This window comes from Conger conger, chromosome 3 (genome assembly GCF_963514075.1).
Source record: "Conger conger chromosome 3, fConCon1.1, whole genome shotgun sequence".
In the NCBI taxonomy this organism is placed as follows: Eukaryota; Metazoa; Chordata; class Actinopteri; order Anguilliformes; family Congridae; genus Conger; species Conger conger.
In genome coordinates, this window is record NC_083762.1 from 72,027,010 (window position 1) to 72,041,139 (window position 14,130).

At 46.8% G+C, this 14,130-nt stretch overlaps 1 protein-coding gene across 2 annotated transcripts in view; it reads right to left on the reverse strand.

Annotated features, from left to right (window-relative positions):
- LOC133124267 (dachshund homolog 2-like) overlaps window positions 1–14,130 on the reverse strand; it is a 110,545-nt gene that overhangs the window by 14,736 nt on the left and 81,679 nt on the right. The window contains exons 4-7 of one of the 2 annotated variants that reach the window (XM_061235304.1): window positions 7,052–7,204; window positions 5,634–5,809; window positions 2,374–2,509; window positions 1,786–1,860 (exon numbers count right to left, since the gene is read on the reverse strand). In XM_061235304.1, coding sequence (XP_061091288.1) covers window positions 1,786–1,860; window positions 2,374–2,509; window positions 5,634–5,809; window positions 7,052–7,204 — 540 coding nt within the window. The remainder of the gene's footprint in view (window positions 1–1,785; window positions 1,861–2,373; window positions 2,510–5,633; window positions 5,810–7,051; window positions 7,205–14,130) is intronic. The other variant, XM_061235305.1, reaches the window with a different exon arrangement.

Consider the following 14,130-nt stretch of genomic DNA (forward strand, 5'->3'; position numbering starts at 1 on the left):
CCTGGTCCACCAGCTAAAACCAGCGAGAGGTGATGAGGTGTTTTTCAGCAGGGAGGCGGGGTGGCCACTGAGAGTGGTGTTATTGGTCTAAGGAGGAGGTGACGGCAGAGGCTCTGTTTGACCCGATGAGATTCCATATGGATCAGCTCAAAAAGAAGAAAAACTTTTGACACAAACCAGACCGAGCTCTGGGAATTACGGCCGGGCAGTGTCTGAAAAGCGAATCCATCTTACGCTGTGCAGAACATGCTCATCCAGGTGTGATAATTCCCTGTGCCTGGGGTTGCCTGTCTGCTTAACCGCCGGCGTTCTCCAAAGATCCCGAAAATGGGTCACTAAGTGAGCTGAGGCAGCTTTCCGGGCGCCATTACGGACGGCGTGGGTCGCCGTGTGCGCTGGCGGGAAGGAAGCGCGGATCAGATCACGTTTGCGTGTGGGAACAAGCCTATGTGTCAAAACAGCATGAGTACATATGTAAGTGAGATGGGGATAACTTGTGTGTGTGTATGTGTGTGTGTGCGCGGGAGTGTGCATGTGTGCATGCATGAGTGCATGTGTGTATGTGTGTGCGTGCATGTGTGTGTATGTGTGTGTACATGCGTACATGCTTCGTACGTCCTGGGAGGGAGGATGGAGAGTGTGTGTGTTTTTGAGAGAGAAAGACAGAGAGAGAGAGAGAGAGAGAGAGAGAGAGACAGTGAGTGGGAGAGAGACAGAGAGGGAGAGAGTGAGAGACAGAAAGCGAGAGAGAGAGAGTGAGAGTGAGAGAGAGTGAGAGACAGAGAGGGAGAGAGAAAACATGTGTCTGCTCTGTGGATATAAATGAATAACCCCCCCATCCCTCCTTTGTGCGTCCTGCTCTTCAAAGGCCCCCGTTACTGACCTACATCCCGGGCCTTTCATTCTGCCCCTGCACAGAATCACGGCTCCTCTTTGTGGGGAACAAAAGGAGCCGGGTCAGGGTTAGAGGGGCTGAGCGCCAGTGTGGCGTGGGGGCCCAATCTTTGTCCAGCGCATTAATAAAATATGGGCTCCAGCCAGGTCCATGCTGGGCTCTTTTAAAGGCCTTCGGGGCATCTGCTCTGTGTCTGATCCCAGAATCCCCCGCTGCACGTCAACCCTACTGTCTGCCAACAACGCAGGGATATCACACACACGCACACACGTAATACACACATACAGATGAACACACACACACAAATACACTCAGTGAGCACTTTATTAGGTATTCATTAGACCTATTTTTTTTTCCTAATTGGTCTTCTGCTCCTGCCCATCCACTTAGAGGTTTGATGCGCTGTGTGTTCTGACATGCTCTTCTGCATACCACTGTTGTAATGTGTGGTTATTTACATGACTGTCACCTTCCTGTCAGCTTCGACCAGTCTGGCCCTTCTCCTCTGACCTCTCTCGTTAACAAGCAGTTTTTGCTCACTGGATGCCTTTTATTTTTTGCTCACTGGATGTCTTTTGGAGATTGTTGTACGTGAAAGTCGCAGGATCAGCATTTCTGAGATACTCAAACCACCATGCCTGGCACTAACAATCATTCCACGGTCAAAGTCCCCATTCTGACATTTGGTCTGAACAACAGCTGAACCTCTTGACCACGTCTGCATGCTTTTATGCATTTAGTTTCCGCCACATGATTGGCTGATTAAATACCTAATACATCGCTCACTGAGTGCACATACGTGAACAAACGTTCAGACAGATTTACACAAACATATGGATGCACACACACACACACACACACACGCACACACAGTTAACACTGTTTCTAACCTTTCTCTTTAAAGGCCTTCTTCATGTGGATACTGATATCTTGGCCACCAATATCTCCATCCAGTGTGTTCAGTCCTGGAGCGCATGCATACAGACAGACAGACAGACAGACAGATGTGAAGTATTAGCAGAAGGGCAGATAGTAAGACAGAGCCCTTTTGATTTAAGGCCAATGCTAAACGTATCCCTTTCTTAATTTCAAAATTTATCTATGATCTGTCTTTTTAACACATAAGAAGACAAAAAAAACAACCAACTCTTCAAAGGGTTAAAAGGAAGCGTATGAGAAGAGAACAGTCCGGGCTCAAATATGTGATTACTTTTTTATGCTTCACTGAGCAATTACGTCATTTTTCTGGATTTAGAAACTTTTATTCGCTTCACTGTACTTATCTGGTGTAGTGGAACCTCTGAAACACTCTCAAAGAATGCAAGACCCAACCTTATGGTGCTCTTGGTTGGCTCAGTTGCACCAGGCAAGATCCATCGAGTGCAGAAAAGTATTTGAATCCAAAACCATTAAGTATTTGACTCAGGTCTGGAAGAGAGATTGGACAGACGGACAGACAGACAGGGGCACAGACTCACCCAGGTGCTCAGGGCTCTGCTGGTGCGGCGCGGGGGAGCTGGAGGCGCTGCTGTCAGGGTGAGAGGGAGGCTGGGATAGCAGGTGAGCCTGGTCCTCCATAGAGGGGGCAGGGGAGGGGCTGTCCTGGACACACTCCTGTAAGCACAGGGGGCAGAGAGTCACACACACTGTACACACACACACAAGTTAAAGAGCACAAACACTCATCCTGTGAGCTCTGTAGCAGGTTAAAGAGCACAAAAATTAATCCAATCAGAAAACTACAAGTACACAATGACACAAATTCATCAGAAGGGACAATCCACCTGTGTCTTGTACAGTAATAAGGAGCCAATCCCGTCAGGAAAACACTTCACACTAGATTGAATTATAAGGGCCTTTATTTCTGCAGAAAAAGCAAGCCTGCTGTAGAAAAAAGCATTATGGGCAAAGGGCAAAAAAAGCATTATTATTTTTAATTAAGTAAAACTTGTTCTCATCCTCCCTGTTTGTCAAGTTTATCGAGGCCTGTAGGAGTGGGAATGTCTTGGCCTGTGAGATAACCGTGTCTGGCTCAATCGGTTACTCAGTCATGCTAACGTGCTAACCCTTCACCAGTAAGCAAAGCACAGCACTGAATACGAGCTCTTTCATTCACCAAGCGATCAGGTGTGGAGAGCCCTGCTGAGAAAAACAGCTCAAGCTAGGTTTTGAAACAGCTGGTAGCTGGTTGACCAGTTGAGACCAGCTCCCAGCTCGACATGGTTAAGCTGGTTGACCACTTCAGACCAGCTCCCAGCTTGACATGACTTGATCAACTCAAGCTATGTTTTGAAACAGCTGGTAGCTACCAGCTCAAACAAGCTACCAGAACTAGCTGGTTGACCAGCTCATACCCAGCTAGACCAGCTTATGACCAGCTCAGTTTTCAAGCTGGTCAAGCTGGCATAGCTGGATTTTAGAGCGGGGATTGCCTCTCCTTCCCTCTCTCCCTCACTCCAGTGGGTAGCTTCAAGGGCGATTTGACAGAAAAAATTTGTTTTCGTTTCACAACACAATGCTCTTTTTTTTTGGGCCGACCACATGACCAAGACTTTGTTCATGGCAGTAGACAACTGACACTATGTGAATTCTACCACCTCTGACCTGTTCTGCAGATTTGTAATGACCTTTGGATAAAAAAGTATCTGCTCAATTAATGTAATGTAAAAGTGTGTTGGCTGGTGACAGCTATTGCTGAGCGGACGATCCATTTTTGTATAAGGAACGCTTACTAATGTAGCCACCGTGTAACATATCTAGCCACATTTGGAGGACCTTCAACATGTGTACAAAATCTAGCTGTTGTATTACATCAAATACAGTATGTGTGTTATACATTCCATATTGAATCTCTCTCTGTCAGGAGTATACAGTGACTCGCTTATCCCTCTCTCACTCTCTCTTTCTCTCTCTCTCTATCTCTCTCTTTCTCTCTCTCTATCTCTCTCAGGTGTGTACAGTGACTTGCTCATTCCTCTCTCTCTCTCTCTCTCTCTCTCTCTCTCTCTCTCTCTCAGGTGTGTACAGTGACTTGCTCATTCCTGTCTCTCTCTCTCTCTCTCAGGTGTGTATAGTGACTCGCTCATCCCTCGCCCCTCTCTTTCTCTCTCTTTCTCAGGTGCTGATCCGCTCTCTCCGACAGGTGCGGGGTTTGGGGGAAGCGAGGGATTCTGGGAGCAAACACAATGCCAAGTTCTGATCTCTTGTTCTGCCATCTGCCGACCGGATGGCACTGTTTAAACACAGCAGACTAGTGCACCAAGGTGCCACCTGCTCACAAACAAGTGTGAGCTTCTGTTTGTGTGTGAATGTCTGTGTGAGAGAGCGTGTGTGTGTCTGTGTGTGTGTGTGTGTGTGTGTGTAAGTCTGTGTGCATGAGCCTGTTTGTGTGTGAATGTCTGTGTGAGAAAGCATGTGTGTCTGTGTGTGCCTCTGTGTGTGTGAGTCCGTGTGCGTGAGCCTGTGTGTGTGTGTGTGTGTGAGCCTGTTTGTGTGAGTGTGTGTGTGAGTCTGTGTGCATGAGCCTGAGTGTGTGTGTGTGTGTGTGAGTCTGTGTGCGTGAGCCTGAGTGTGTGTGTGTGTGTGTAAGTCTGTGTGTAAGTCTGTGTGTGTAAGTCTGTGTGCGTGAGCCTGTGTGTGTGTGTGTGTGTGTGTGTGTGAATGTGAATGTGTGTGTGTGTGCAAGTAAGCCTCTGTGTGGGTGTTTGTTTGTGTGCGTGTGTGAGTGTATGTGACCCTGTGTGCATTTAATGTATTATAGAAATAAAAAGAAATTGAACTAAACTTGTGTAGACTCCACCAGACCCCACCACGACAGCAGTCTGCATGTGTGAATAACTGAAGCCCACAGCACACTGAGACATGATACTGCTGTCCACAGCCAATAGGGCGGCTGATCCCACACCCATCTCAGGCTGGGCGGTATTCCTGTAATAACGGCCATCGCCACTATGTGGCGCACTGCTCTTTTTTTAGTCCACTTCTCTTCGAATGATGCGGTAGTACACATCCATTACATTACAATAATGGCATTTGGCAGACTCTCTTATCCAGAGCGACGTACAGTTGATTAGACTAAGCAGGAGACAATCCTCTCCTGGAGCAACGCAGGGTTAAGGGCCTTGCTCAAGGGCCCAACGGCTGTGCGGAACTTATTGTTGTTACACCGGAAATCAAACCACCGACCTTGTGGGTCCCAGTCATGCACCTTAACCACCACGCTACAGGCCACCCTACTTCCAAACTTCACGGGCCATGGGGAAAAAAAAAAACAGCATCACTGTTATCTACTGGGTGTTGCTAAGACAGCCAATCAGCAGCGATTACTGAAGGAAAAAAAGCTGAAAAAACAGGCAATGCACCACATGGTGGCGATGGCTGGTATTGCAGGCGTTAGGTATCGTCGGCGTATATCGCCCAGCTCTACCCGCTTGTTGGTGTTTTCAGCCCTCAGCATTGCCTTGGCAACCAATGCCTGTGAGGCCCATCCAACCCTCCAATTACTGTAAGGAGGAGGCGGAGTCATTACTCAAGGTGCGCGCCCAGAACACCGAACCCCGGCCTCATACTCATTACAGTTATTTAGCTGACTTACAGGGGCCATTCCCCCTGGAGCAATGCGAGGTTAGGGGCCTTGCTAAGGGCCTTGCCCCACAGCGGCACTGATCTTACAGCGGCTACGCCGGGGCTGGAGCCGGCAGCCGGTTCCCGGGCGGGGCCCCTGCAGGCCGCTCCTCACCTTGATGACGGAGGCCCCCGCGGCTCGGGACAGCGGGCTGTGCATCTGCGCGGCGGCCGCCATGTTGGCGATGGTGTTCAGGTGGTTCATCTGGTTCATCGCCATGGCGACGGAGGCGGGAGGCAGGCTGACGGGGAGCAGGGGGTGGGGCATCATCATGAAGGGCAGGTCCAGGCCTGGGGGCGGGTGGGAGGGAGGGTGAATTCAACGTTAAACTTCAACATCCCGCACTTACGGTAACAGAACACTTTAAGTATGGCCTGAAATGAAAGAATAAAATAAACTCAACCATCACAGTAAGGACACCAGTATATTCAAGTACATTTTTCATATTTTTCATATAATTTTTCAGGATTCCAAAGTTTAAGGTATTTTTTTTTGTTTTTATACTTAAATCGGCTGTTTCAAACTCCTTCACAACTTGGTCTCAAGGCCTTGATTGGCTGCTCATTGACAGGAAACCACAAACACCTGCAGACACTCCAGAACTGGAGTTCGACACCCCTGTCCTAAACTATTGAACATCCTGCCATTAAATATTAGCCAGGTGTCAGGACTGTGTAAAAACTCACTTTTTAAGGTTGGCTTCTGGATCATATTTTACCACTGCATTATACTACTTTTTTAACAGCACTGCTTTTACTGTTATCTACATCATATCATTATCTGAAAATATGATTTAAAGAAATCATTAAAGCACTTTTTATATTACTTTCAGGACTTTTCATTATCACTCCTTTCTTTTGATTGACTTCTTTTTACGTTTGAATATTACTAATATTTTAATGAGGTCTTCATACTTTTCATTGCCATGTGAGCCACTTTTGCTGGCGAGATGTATAAGGAGCTATATAGATGAGCATGACATAATTTTATATTACATTTCCTTAAACAACAGGTACAATAGAGAGCGGAGGTCTGTGTCTTGAGCCTTGGCTGGCTCAATGCGATGTCACATTACAGTAAGTATGACATCACATATGACATCACATTCATTCCCTGAAACACAGTGACTCACAATGAGAGAAGACATCTACCTCAGTTACGGTATATGAGCACTGGTGACACACACTAGTATAATAGAAGCAAGCACACATCTAAAGTATTTAGCACTGGTGCTTGGTAAATAAGAAGAACGCAAAATAAGGAAGTAATATCCACACACTGCTATCAATACCCGGTGATTCTGATTAAAGTCAGCCAGACAGACGACGTTTCGGCCTGTTTGGCCTTCGTGGTGACATGCGACCCTGCTAGCATGCTGGCTAGCAGCAGCATTGGGTAAATTAACGTAATGTAATATAACGTTGATTGTGGAGGAGGAGGAGGTCAGAGGAGGAGGATGAGGAGAAGAAAGAAGAAGAAGAAAGGAGGCAGGCGGAGGAGGGAGGAGGGAGGAGGGAGATGGGCAGACTCACGGTTAGCAAGCAGGTGGTTCTGCTGCAGGGAGCTGAGCTGGGAGCTGGACAGGCCGTGCTGCCCGGACAGGCCCGTGTGGCCCAGGCCGTGCTGGCCGGCGCTGGAGGGGGGCGACTGCAGCTTCTCCTTATCCCAGGAGGACTCACTGCCTCCTGGACACACAGGGGGACACACAGGGGGGGGTGCTTCACTGAGTTTAACGCCGTTCTGAACGGGAGCGTTTCTCCGCTATACACATCGATGCTGCATCGCAGGCTACTGGGCTGTACAGCAGAGACTGTGTGTGTGTGTGAGTGTGTGTGTGTCTGTGTGAGAGAGAGACAGCATGTGTGAGAGAGTGTGTGTCTGTGTGAGCAGTCACAAAACAACACAGTGGAAACAGACCTGAAATGCACAGCACAGCATGGTAAAGTACAGCACATCACACAACTATATAGCTCAGAGCTGCACTGTTGACAGAGCTCTACATAAAGCAGTATAGGAGATTCATAATAATAAAAATAATAATAATAATACAAATTTTAAAAGAAGACTGAGAAAAACCACAACAATTATACTTATCTTATTGTTATTGTTATTATTCTTATTGATTAAAATATGACTTAGAGAGCTTTTCCAGATTTGTCAAAGCACATCCCTGTTTGTAGGGTTATTTCCAAACACAGACCACAACCAGTATGTAGCACCCAACTCGTGTGATGCACGGCAGCCATTTTGCACCGGAATGCTCATGACGTATTAGCTTAGGTGGAGAGGAAGGACACTGCAGTCCTAAAAAGAGAGGTTCTGCAGAACACAGGGAGCTATCATCCATTATAGCGCGGCACGGCACAGTATGGCACGGCTCAGCGTGGAACGGCTCAGCTTCGGTCCGGACACTCCCGAGGGTCCCGTGACCGCATACATCAACGACACGTCAAGCTGCGATCGCGCCATAAACCCAGCCCGGTCACGCTGCGAGAGGGGCGCGACAGAGGCACAGGCACAGGGTCTGCGAGAGGCGCGTGTGATTCTGCGTAATAGAGCAAGCCCGGTCCTCAGAGTCAGATAACAGATGGTGTTTGTGCAACAGATTGCTGCGAGTGATTCTTTTAATAATAATGCGAATTAAACTCTCCTTCTGCAGAAACCTCGCTCATTTCATCAGGGAGAGAGAGAGGAGCAGGCTGAAGAGATAGAACACCTGAGACCCAGAGAGAGAGAGAGCAAGGAATGGAGAAAGAGAGGGCGAAAGAAAGGTAGAGATAAGAAATTGAGAGAGATCGAGCATTAGTGCTCCAACCGATTAATTTTTTTTTGCTCTTTCACTCTCTCTTTCTCTCTGTCCACTTCTCTCCTTCCTCTTTTATGGCTTACAGTGAAGTCACGAATCTTTCATGTTCTTCTGCCGAGTCAAACACCGGCGTTTTCCGTCAGAAGTGTGAGAGGATCATTCTGCTGCACCAGGCAGACAGTGACAGAGAGGGCCTGTTTGGTGCCCAGAACTCACCTAATGGACGCGATTGAGGCTGACCTTCTGTTTGTGTCTCAGAGGAGGTCCTAAACACATTTCGGGGGTTTGTTTATGAGAAACAGGCCTGTCTCACCCCAGGGAAAGCGCAAAGTGTCCACATGTTTACCGTCAGGCAAAAAGCCTCATGTTAATATTTCAGTTTAAAACGCTGCATTCATTAGTCGTTCAGGTCCCTGTGTGAGGCCTCTCCAAATGTATTTACTCAAGTTAATAAGTGAAGTTACGAGTTCCAAACACAGAGACTTCAAAACTACGGTACACTAAACCATCTGCATTGCCTGCAATTATAGTCACTGGATCCTTTGGTGAGAAGCGGTCACCCAACTGACATAATTCAACTAAATTGTCCATGCAGGACTGAACTCTAAATAAAGTTCAGAGCGTATTTTAATGTATTCTGTACACATTTAAGGTTTTCATTATGTTGTTCCTCTACTTATTCAGACTACTAACAGACACACAGACAAGGGCACTCATTAATTCTCACACAAATAAACACACGTGCACACACACACAAATGCATGCCCACACAGGCATATTGTATACAAATGACCCCTCCCAGTTTCTTACATCCACACACCTTCTCTGTCTCTTGCTCCCATTCGAAAATATGTACGTGAAAACACACACACACACGCACACAAACACATACACACTCTCTTTCTCACTCTCTTTTACTCTCTTACACACAAACAGCAGACACACACACACACACAGCTAGCAGCAAGGTGTAGTCCAGGGGCAGTACACTCTCCTCTGTGTCTCATTTGGGCCTCGCCATCTGCCAGGGGGGTCATTTTCATGGCTGTTTATGCCCCCCCCCCCCCCCCACAGCTCCCCGGCTCTGCGAAGAGGCAGGATCAGGGCCTAATGAAACTGAGACTGCTGCTAATTTGGTGTAATTGGGAAGAAATGAAGATAAATGAGGATGAGGTAAGCACGGCAGTACAGCTGTAGACCCCCCCCACCGCCCCCCCACCGCCCGCACCCGTCAGCAAGGTACCGACTAATTTACAGTTTACGCCAATAACAAACACGTCTGACTAAGCCAGGCCCGTTTTCACCATGTACAGAGTTATGGTTACGTTATGGTTATAACTTCTACGACTGTTACATTTTTTAGATTAATGCATTTATTTCTTTATTTATTTTGGCTGAAGGATCTATTACACAGCTGATATAAGAAAGCCACTGCTCCACCAAACCCCGCATATACTCTACACAAATGAATGCAAGTGTAAATGTACTCAAAATATTTAATAAAATACAATATAATTTAAAAAAAGCACAGAAACACTTTTTCTGAGTAATTCTGAAAAGGTATCTCCACCCAAACAGTGTCTCTTACAGAAATATATATCAGAACATTCAAAAACATATATTTTAATATTTATATTGTCCATATATTATATTTCAGTAAGAGTGTGAGACATTGTTTGGGGTCTCAGTAAAACAGGAAAACAGGATGCGCAAAGAGAAGTCCTTTTTCCTCCGGCACAAAGCCAAAACCAGGGCCTTACATCTCCTCTGCTTCTGCCGCATGTTACAAGGCTTTTTTTGGGGACCAATCAGAAAAGTTGAGGCTCTGAAGGTGCTCCAGGAACAGCAGGGCCAAAGCGGCAGGCAAAGCTCCGGCAGTTGAACTGCAAAGCAGCACACTGTGCGGGATTAAACCGGGCTAAGGCCACTCGCAGGAGATGCAAAGTGCCATATTGTGCAGCATTAGCAACCAAGACTGCTCCTTAAGGCTAGCAGCTGCTCCTCTACCCTCTCTGCTCACAGTGGGTTAGAGCGAGATCGAGTGTGTTTGCGTGTGTGTGTGTGTGTGTGTGTGTGTGTGTGTCTCTATATAGATTTGTGCACTGCAGTGTATGTGTGGCTGTTCTGTTTGACTGTGCCTACATCCCTGACTGACTGTGTGTCTGTGCACATGCGTGTGTGTGTGTGTGTTTGCGAGCAGGTGTGTGTTTATGTGTGTCTGTTGTAGGTGTGTGTGTGTGTGTGTATGTGTGTATATGTGTGTGTGTATGTATGTATTTGTAGGTGTGTGTGTGTGTGCGTGCGTGCATATGTGTGTATGTGTGTGTATGTGTGCGTGTGTGTGTTTGTATGTGTGTGTGTGTCTGTATGTGTTTGTAGGTGTGTGTGTGTGTATATATGTGTATGTGTGTGCATGTGTGTGTGTATGTGTGTGTGTGTGTACATTCCTCATCCCTCCACTCCACAGCCCCCATCACCGCCATGCTCAGCGTGCCAGCTACACGCAGGCTCCGCCCCTGGCCACGCCCGTCCCTGCAGCCGGGGCTGCTCTCCGGAGGGGCCATTCATCAGCTCCCGTCTCCTTGGTGACAGGACACCTGGATGAGCCTGCGTGCGCTGCCAGCTGCAGGCGGGCACACGTAGAGCGCGCATCGCACGCCGTTTGAACTGAGACGCAGGAGAGGAGGAAAAAAGAGCCCATTAGTGTTAGAAGATTTTATTAATGGGTGAAATGGAATAAGTAAGTGCACTTGTTTTTTTATCGCTGACTGATTCGGGGTCGTGGTCCAAACGGGCTGCCTGCTGCAAAACAATGATAGGGATAGAGCCTCCATCCTGGCACGCGTTCACACAAACCCTTTCTAATCTTCGGCAAGGTGGTGGGTTCAGATGAACAGATGTACTTTCCAAAACTGCTCAATTACATTAGGAAGAGCAAAGCTGCGTGCGTCTCTCCGGGATGAAAGGGAAGCAGAAGTACCGCAAAGGAAAAGCTGCACAAAAATAAAATGGCTGCCTGAATGAACCAAAATGACCAACTAAAATGAACCAAAAATGAACCAAAATAAAACGACTAAAATGAGCCAAAATAAAACGACTAAAATTTGCCAAAATAGATTATGAAAATTAACCATAATAAAACAACTAACTATATAAACCAAAATAAAGCAACTAACTAAAATGAACCAAAATAAAACGACTACCTAAATGAACCAAAATAAAACGACTAAAATGAGCCAAAATAGATGATGAAAATCAACCATAATAAAACGACGAAATATATGAACCAAAATAAAGCAACTAACTAAAATGAACCAAAATAAAACGACTACCTAAATGATAAATAAAATGACTAACAAAAATAACTGACATCTACATCTCCCAAGGCCATTTGCAGACAATGACACACAATATATACATATAAAAATTATATATGTTTCAACGATGAATTCCCTCACAGAGAGGAACAAAAAGGAAGGAAGATCAGTTAGAGGCCCGTACAGAACCTGCTCGAAATGGCAGAGTATTCAAAAAATATTCTTATTATGTGTAAATTTGGCTCAATTAAGTATCAAATTCCTGGACAGAGTGAGAATGTGCATCTTTGTGAAGGCAGGGACTGCTCCCTCTCTGCCATCCCTATGCCTGAGGAAGAAGCCAGAGGTCAGAGGTCAGATTCTAATAATTTGAATCAAGACTAGATACTGGAAGCTCACTTATACCTGCGCTAAGGAAGCGACTGAATATACCTGACTAATCGGAAAAGGATGTGAAGCTATTTGTCCCAAATATGGTGCCCTAAAATGGGTATGGTGCCCTAAAAAAAAAGTATTAAAACGGATGCCGGATCACCAAATATGGATGTGAATACCACCAAATTGAAGGTGACAGTCTGCACTTAAACCAAAGAAAAATCTGAACTGGAGTACACAGGCAAAAGAACAGAAATTGTACCACTGTCCAAATACTTATGGACAGCACAGAAATGCTGGAACCAGCGTGATAATATCATATCTCTGCATAGGACAGCCCAGGGATGGGTCTATTAATTATTTGTGCAATGAGCAGGCGTGCACACACACATACACAGCATCCCCCGGGGGACACACTGCCTGGGAAAAACTGTCCCTGTTATACCCCCTTAGCTCCTGGGAAAAACTGTCCCTGTTATACCCCCTTAGCTCCTGGGAAAAACTGTCCCTGCTATACCCCCTTAGCTCCACCCCTGGGACAGAGTTTGGTGTACATGTGCACCAGGGATGTTTGGGGTAGGCTTGCCAGATTTAGCATTTGTCAAAGCTGGACCACATGTGCACCTGGAAGCGTAAATGCGAAACAAGGCGGGGAGCAGGCTGAATGGATGTTGGACTGGGTAGAGGAGGTGTTTCTCCCATGGAACCCCAGTCGGAACCGCTGTCTGGTCTGGGGGTTTCCCCTCGAAACGGTCGGCCCATCACACACAAATGAATTACAAGCTACTGATAAATTTCCTCCATCAATTACTCTGTCCGGATGGGACCACAAACCGGACCTGAATAATTAGAAAATCGAAAACCGAACATCTGGCAGCCCTAGTTTGGGGCCTGGGATATTGTGTGTGTGATTGTGTGAGTGTGAGCTTGTGTATGTGTGTGTGTGTGTGTGTGTGTGAGTAGGTGTGTGTGTTTTGAGAAGTGTGAGTGCTGTGTGTGAGGTGTGAAGCTGAAAAACGGCTTGGCAGAATTTGCGCCCGAACCAGAAACAATCATCTCTCGCCTCTCCTCACACCTCTCCTCCTCTTAGCACAACATCAGAGTGCCGGACTCAGGCACCGGGGAGCATTCATCACGTGTGAAGAACCGTGTGTGTGCGTGTGTGTGTGTGTGTGTGTGAGTGTGAGTGTGAGTGTGTGCGTGTACGTGTGAGTGTGTGTGTGTATGTGTGTGTACGTGTGTGTACGTGTGTGTGCGTGTGTGTGAGTGTGTGTGTGTACGTGTGAGTACGTGTGTGCATGTGTGTGTATGTGAGTGTGTGTGTGCATGTGTGTGTGTATGTGTGTGAGTGTGTGTGTGCATGTGTGTATGTGTGTGAGTGTGTGTGTGTGAGTGTGTATGTGTGTGTGAGTGTGTGTGTGTGTGTGTGTGGGGGGGGGGGGCGCACATCTCCGCAGTATAGGAAACATCCCTTCTCCAAATCCGACTTTCAGGTGAGTATACGACGTCTTAGCAAAAACATAGCCCCGGCATTGCATCGTCATACCGGGCTGAATTGTATAGAATAAACATGACATCAAAGAGAAAACCAAATTAATTATAATTATTTTTTTGGGGAGGGGTGTTTTTGTCATTAATGCCACTATGGATTTTAATGGTTTCGCGACAGAAGTTCTCTTGTCATGCAAATGAAGCATAGTTTAATTTGAATTTAGAAGAGTGAGTGAGAGAGAGAGAGAGAGAAAGAGCAAGAGAGACAGAGCAAGAGAGACAGAGCGAGTGAGAGATAAAGCAAGAGAGAGCGAAAGAGAGAATCAGCGAGTGAGAGACAGAGAACAGGAGAGAGAGAGGGAGGGAGAGTAAGCGAGTGAAAGACAGAGATAGGGAGAGTGAGAAAGAGAGAGGGAGAGTGAGAAAGAGAGAGAGATGGATGGAGAGTAAAGTACAGAGGGCACAGTGGTTAAAGACTGCTGCTGTGTGAGCACAGAGGTTTTAACACTCCAGGCTAACTCACCACCCTCGCCTCTCTCCCTCTCCCGCTCTCTCAATCTCCCTCTCTCTCCCTCTCCCCTTCTCTCTCCCTCTCCCGCTCTCTCAATCTCCCTCTCTCTCC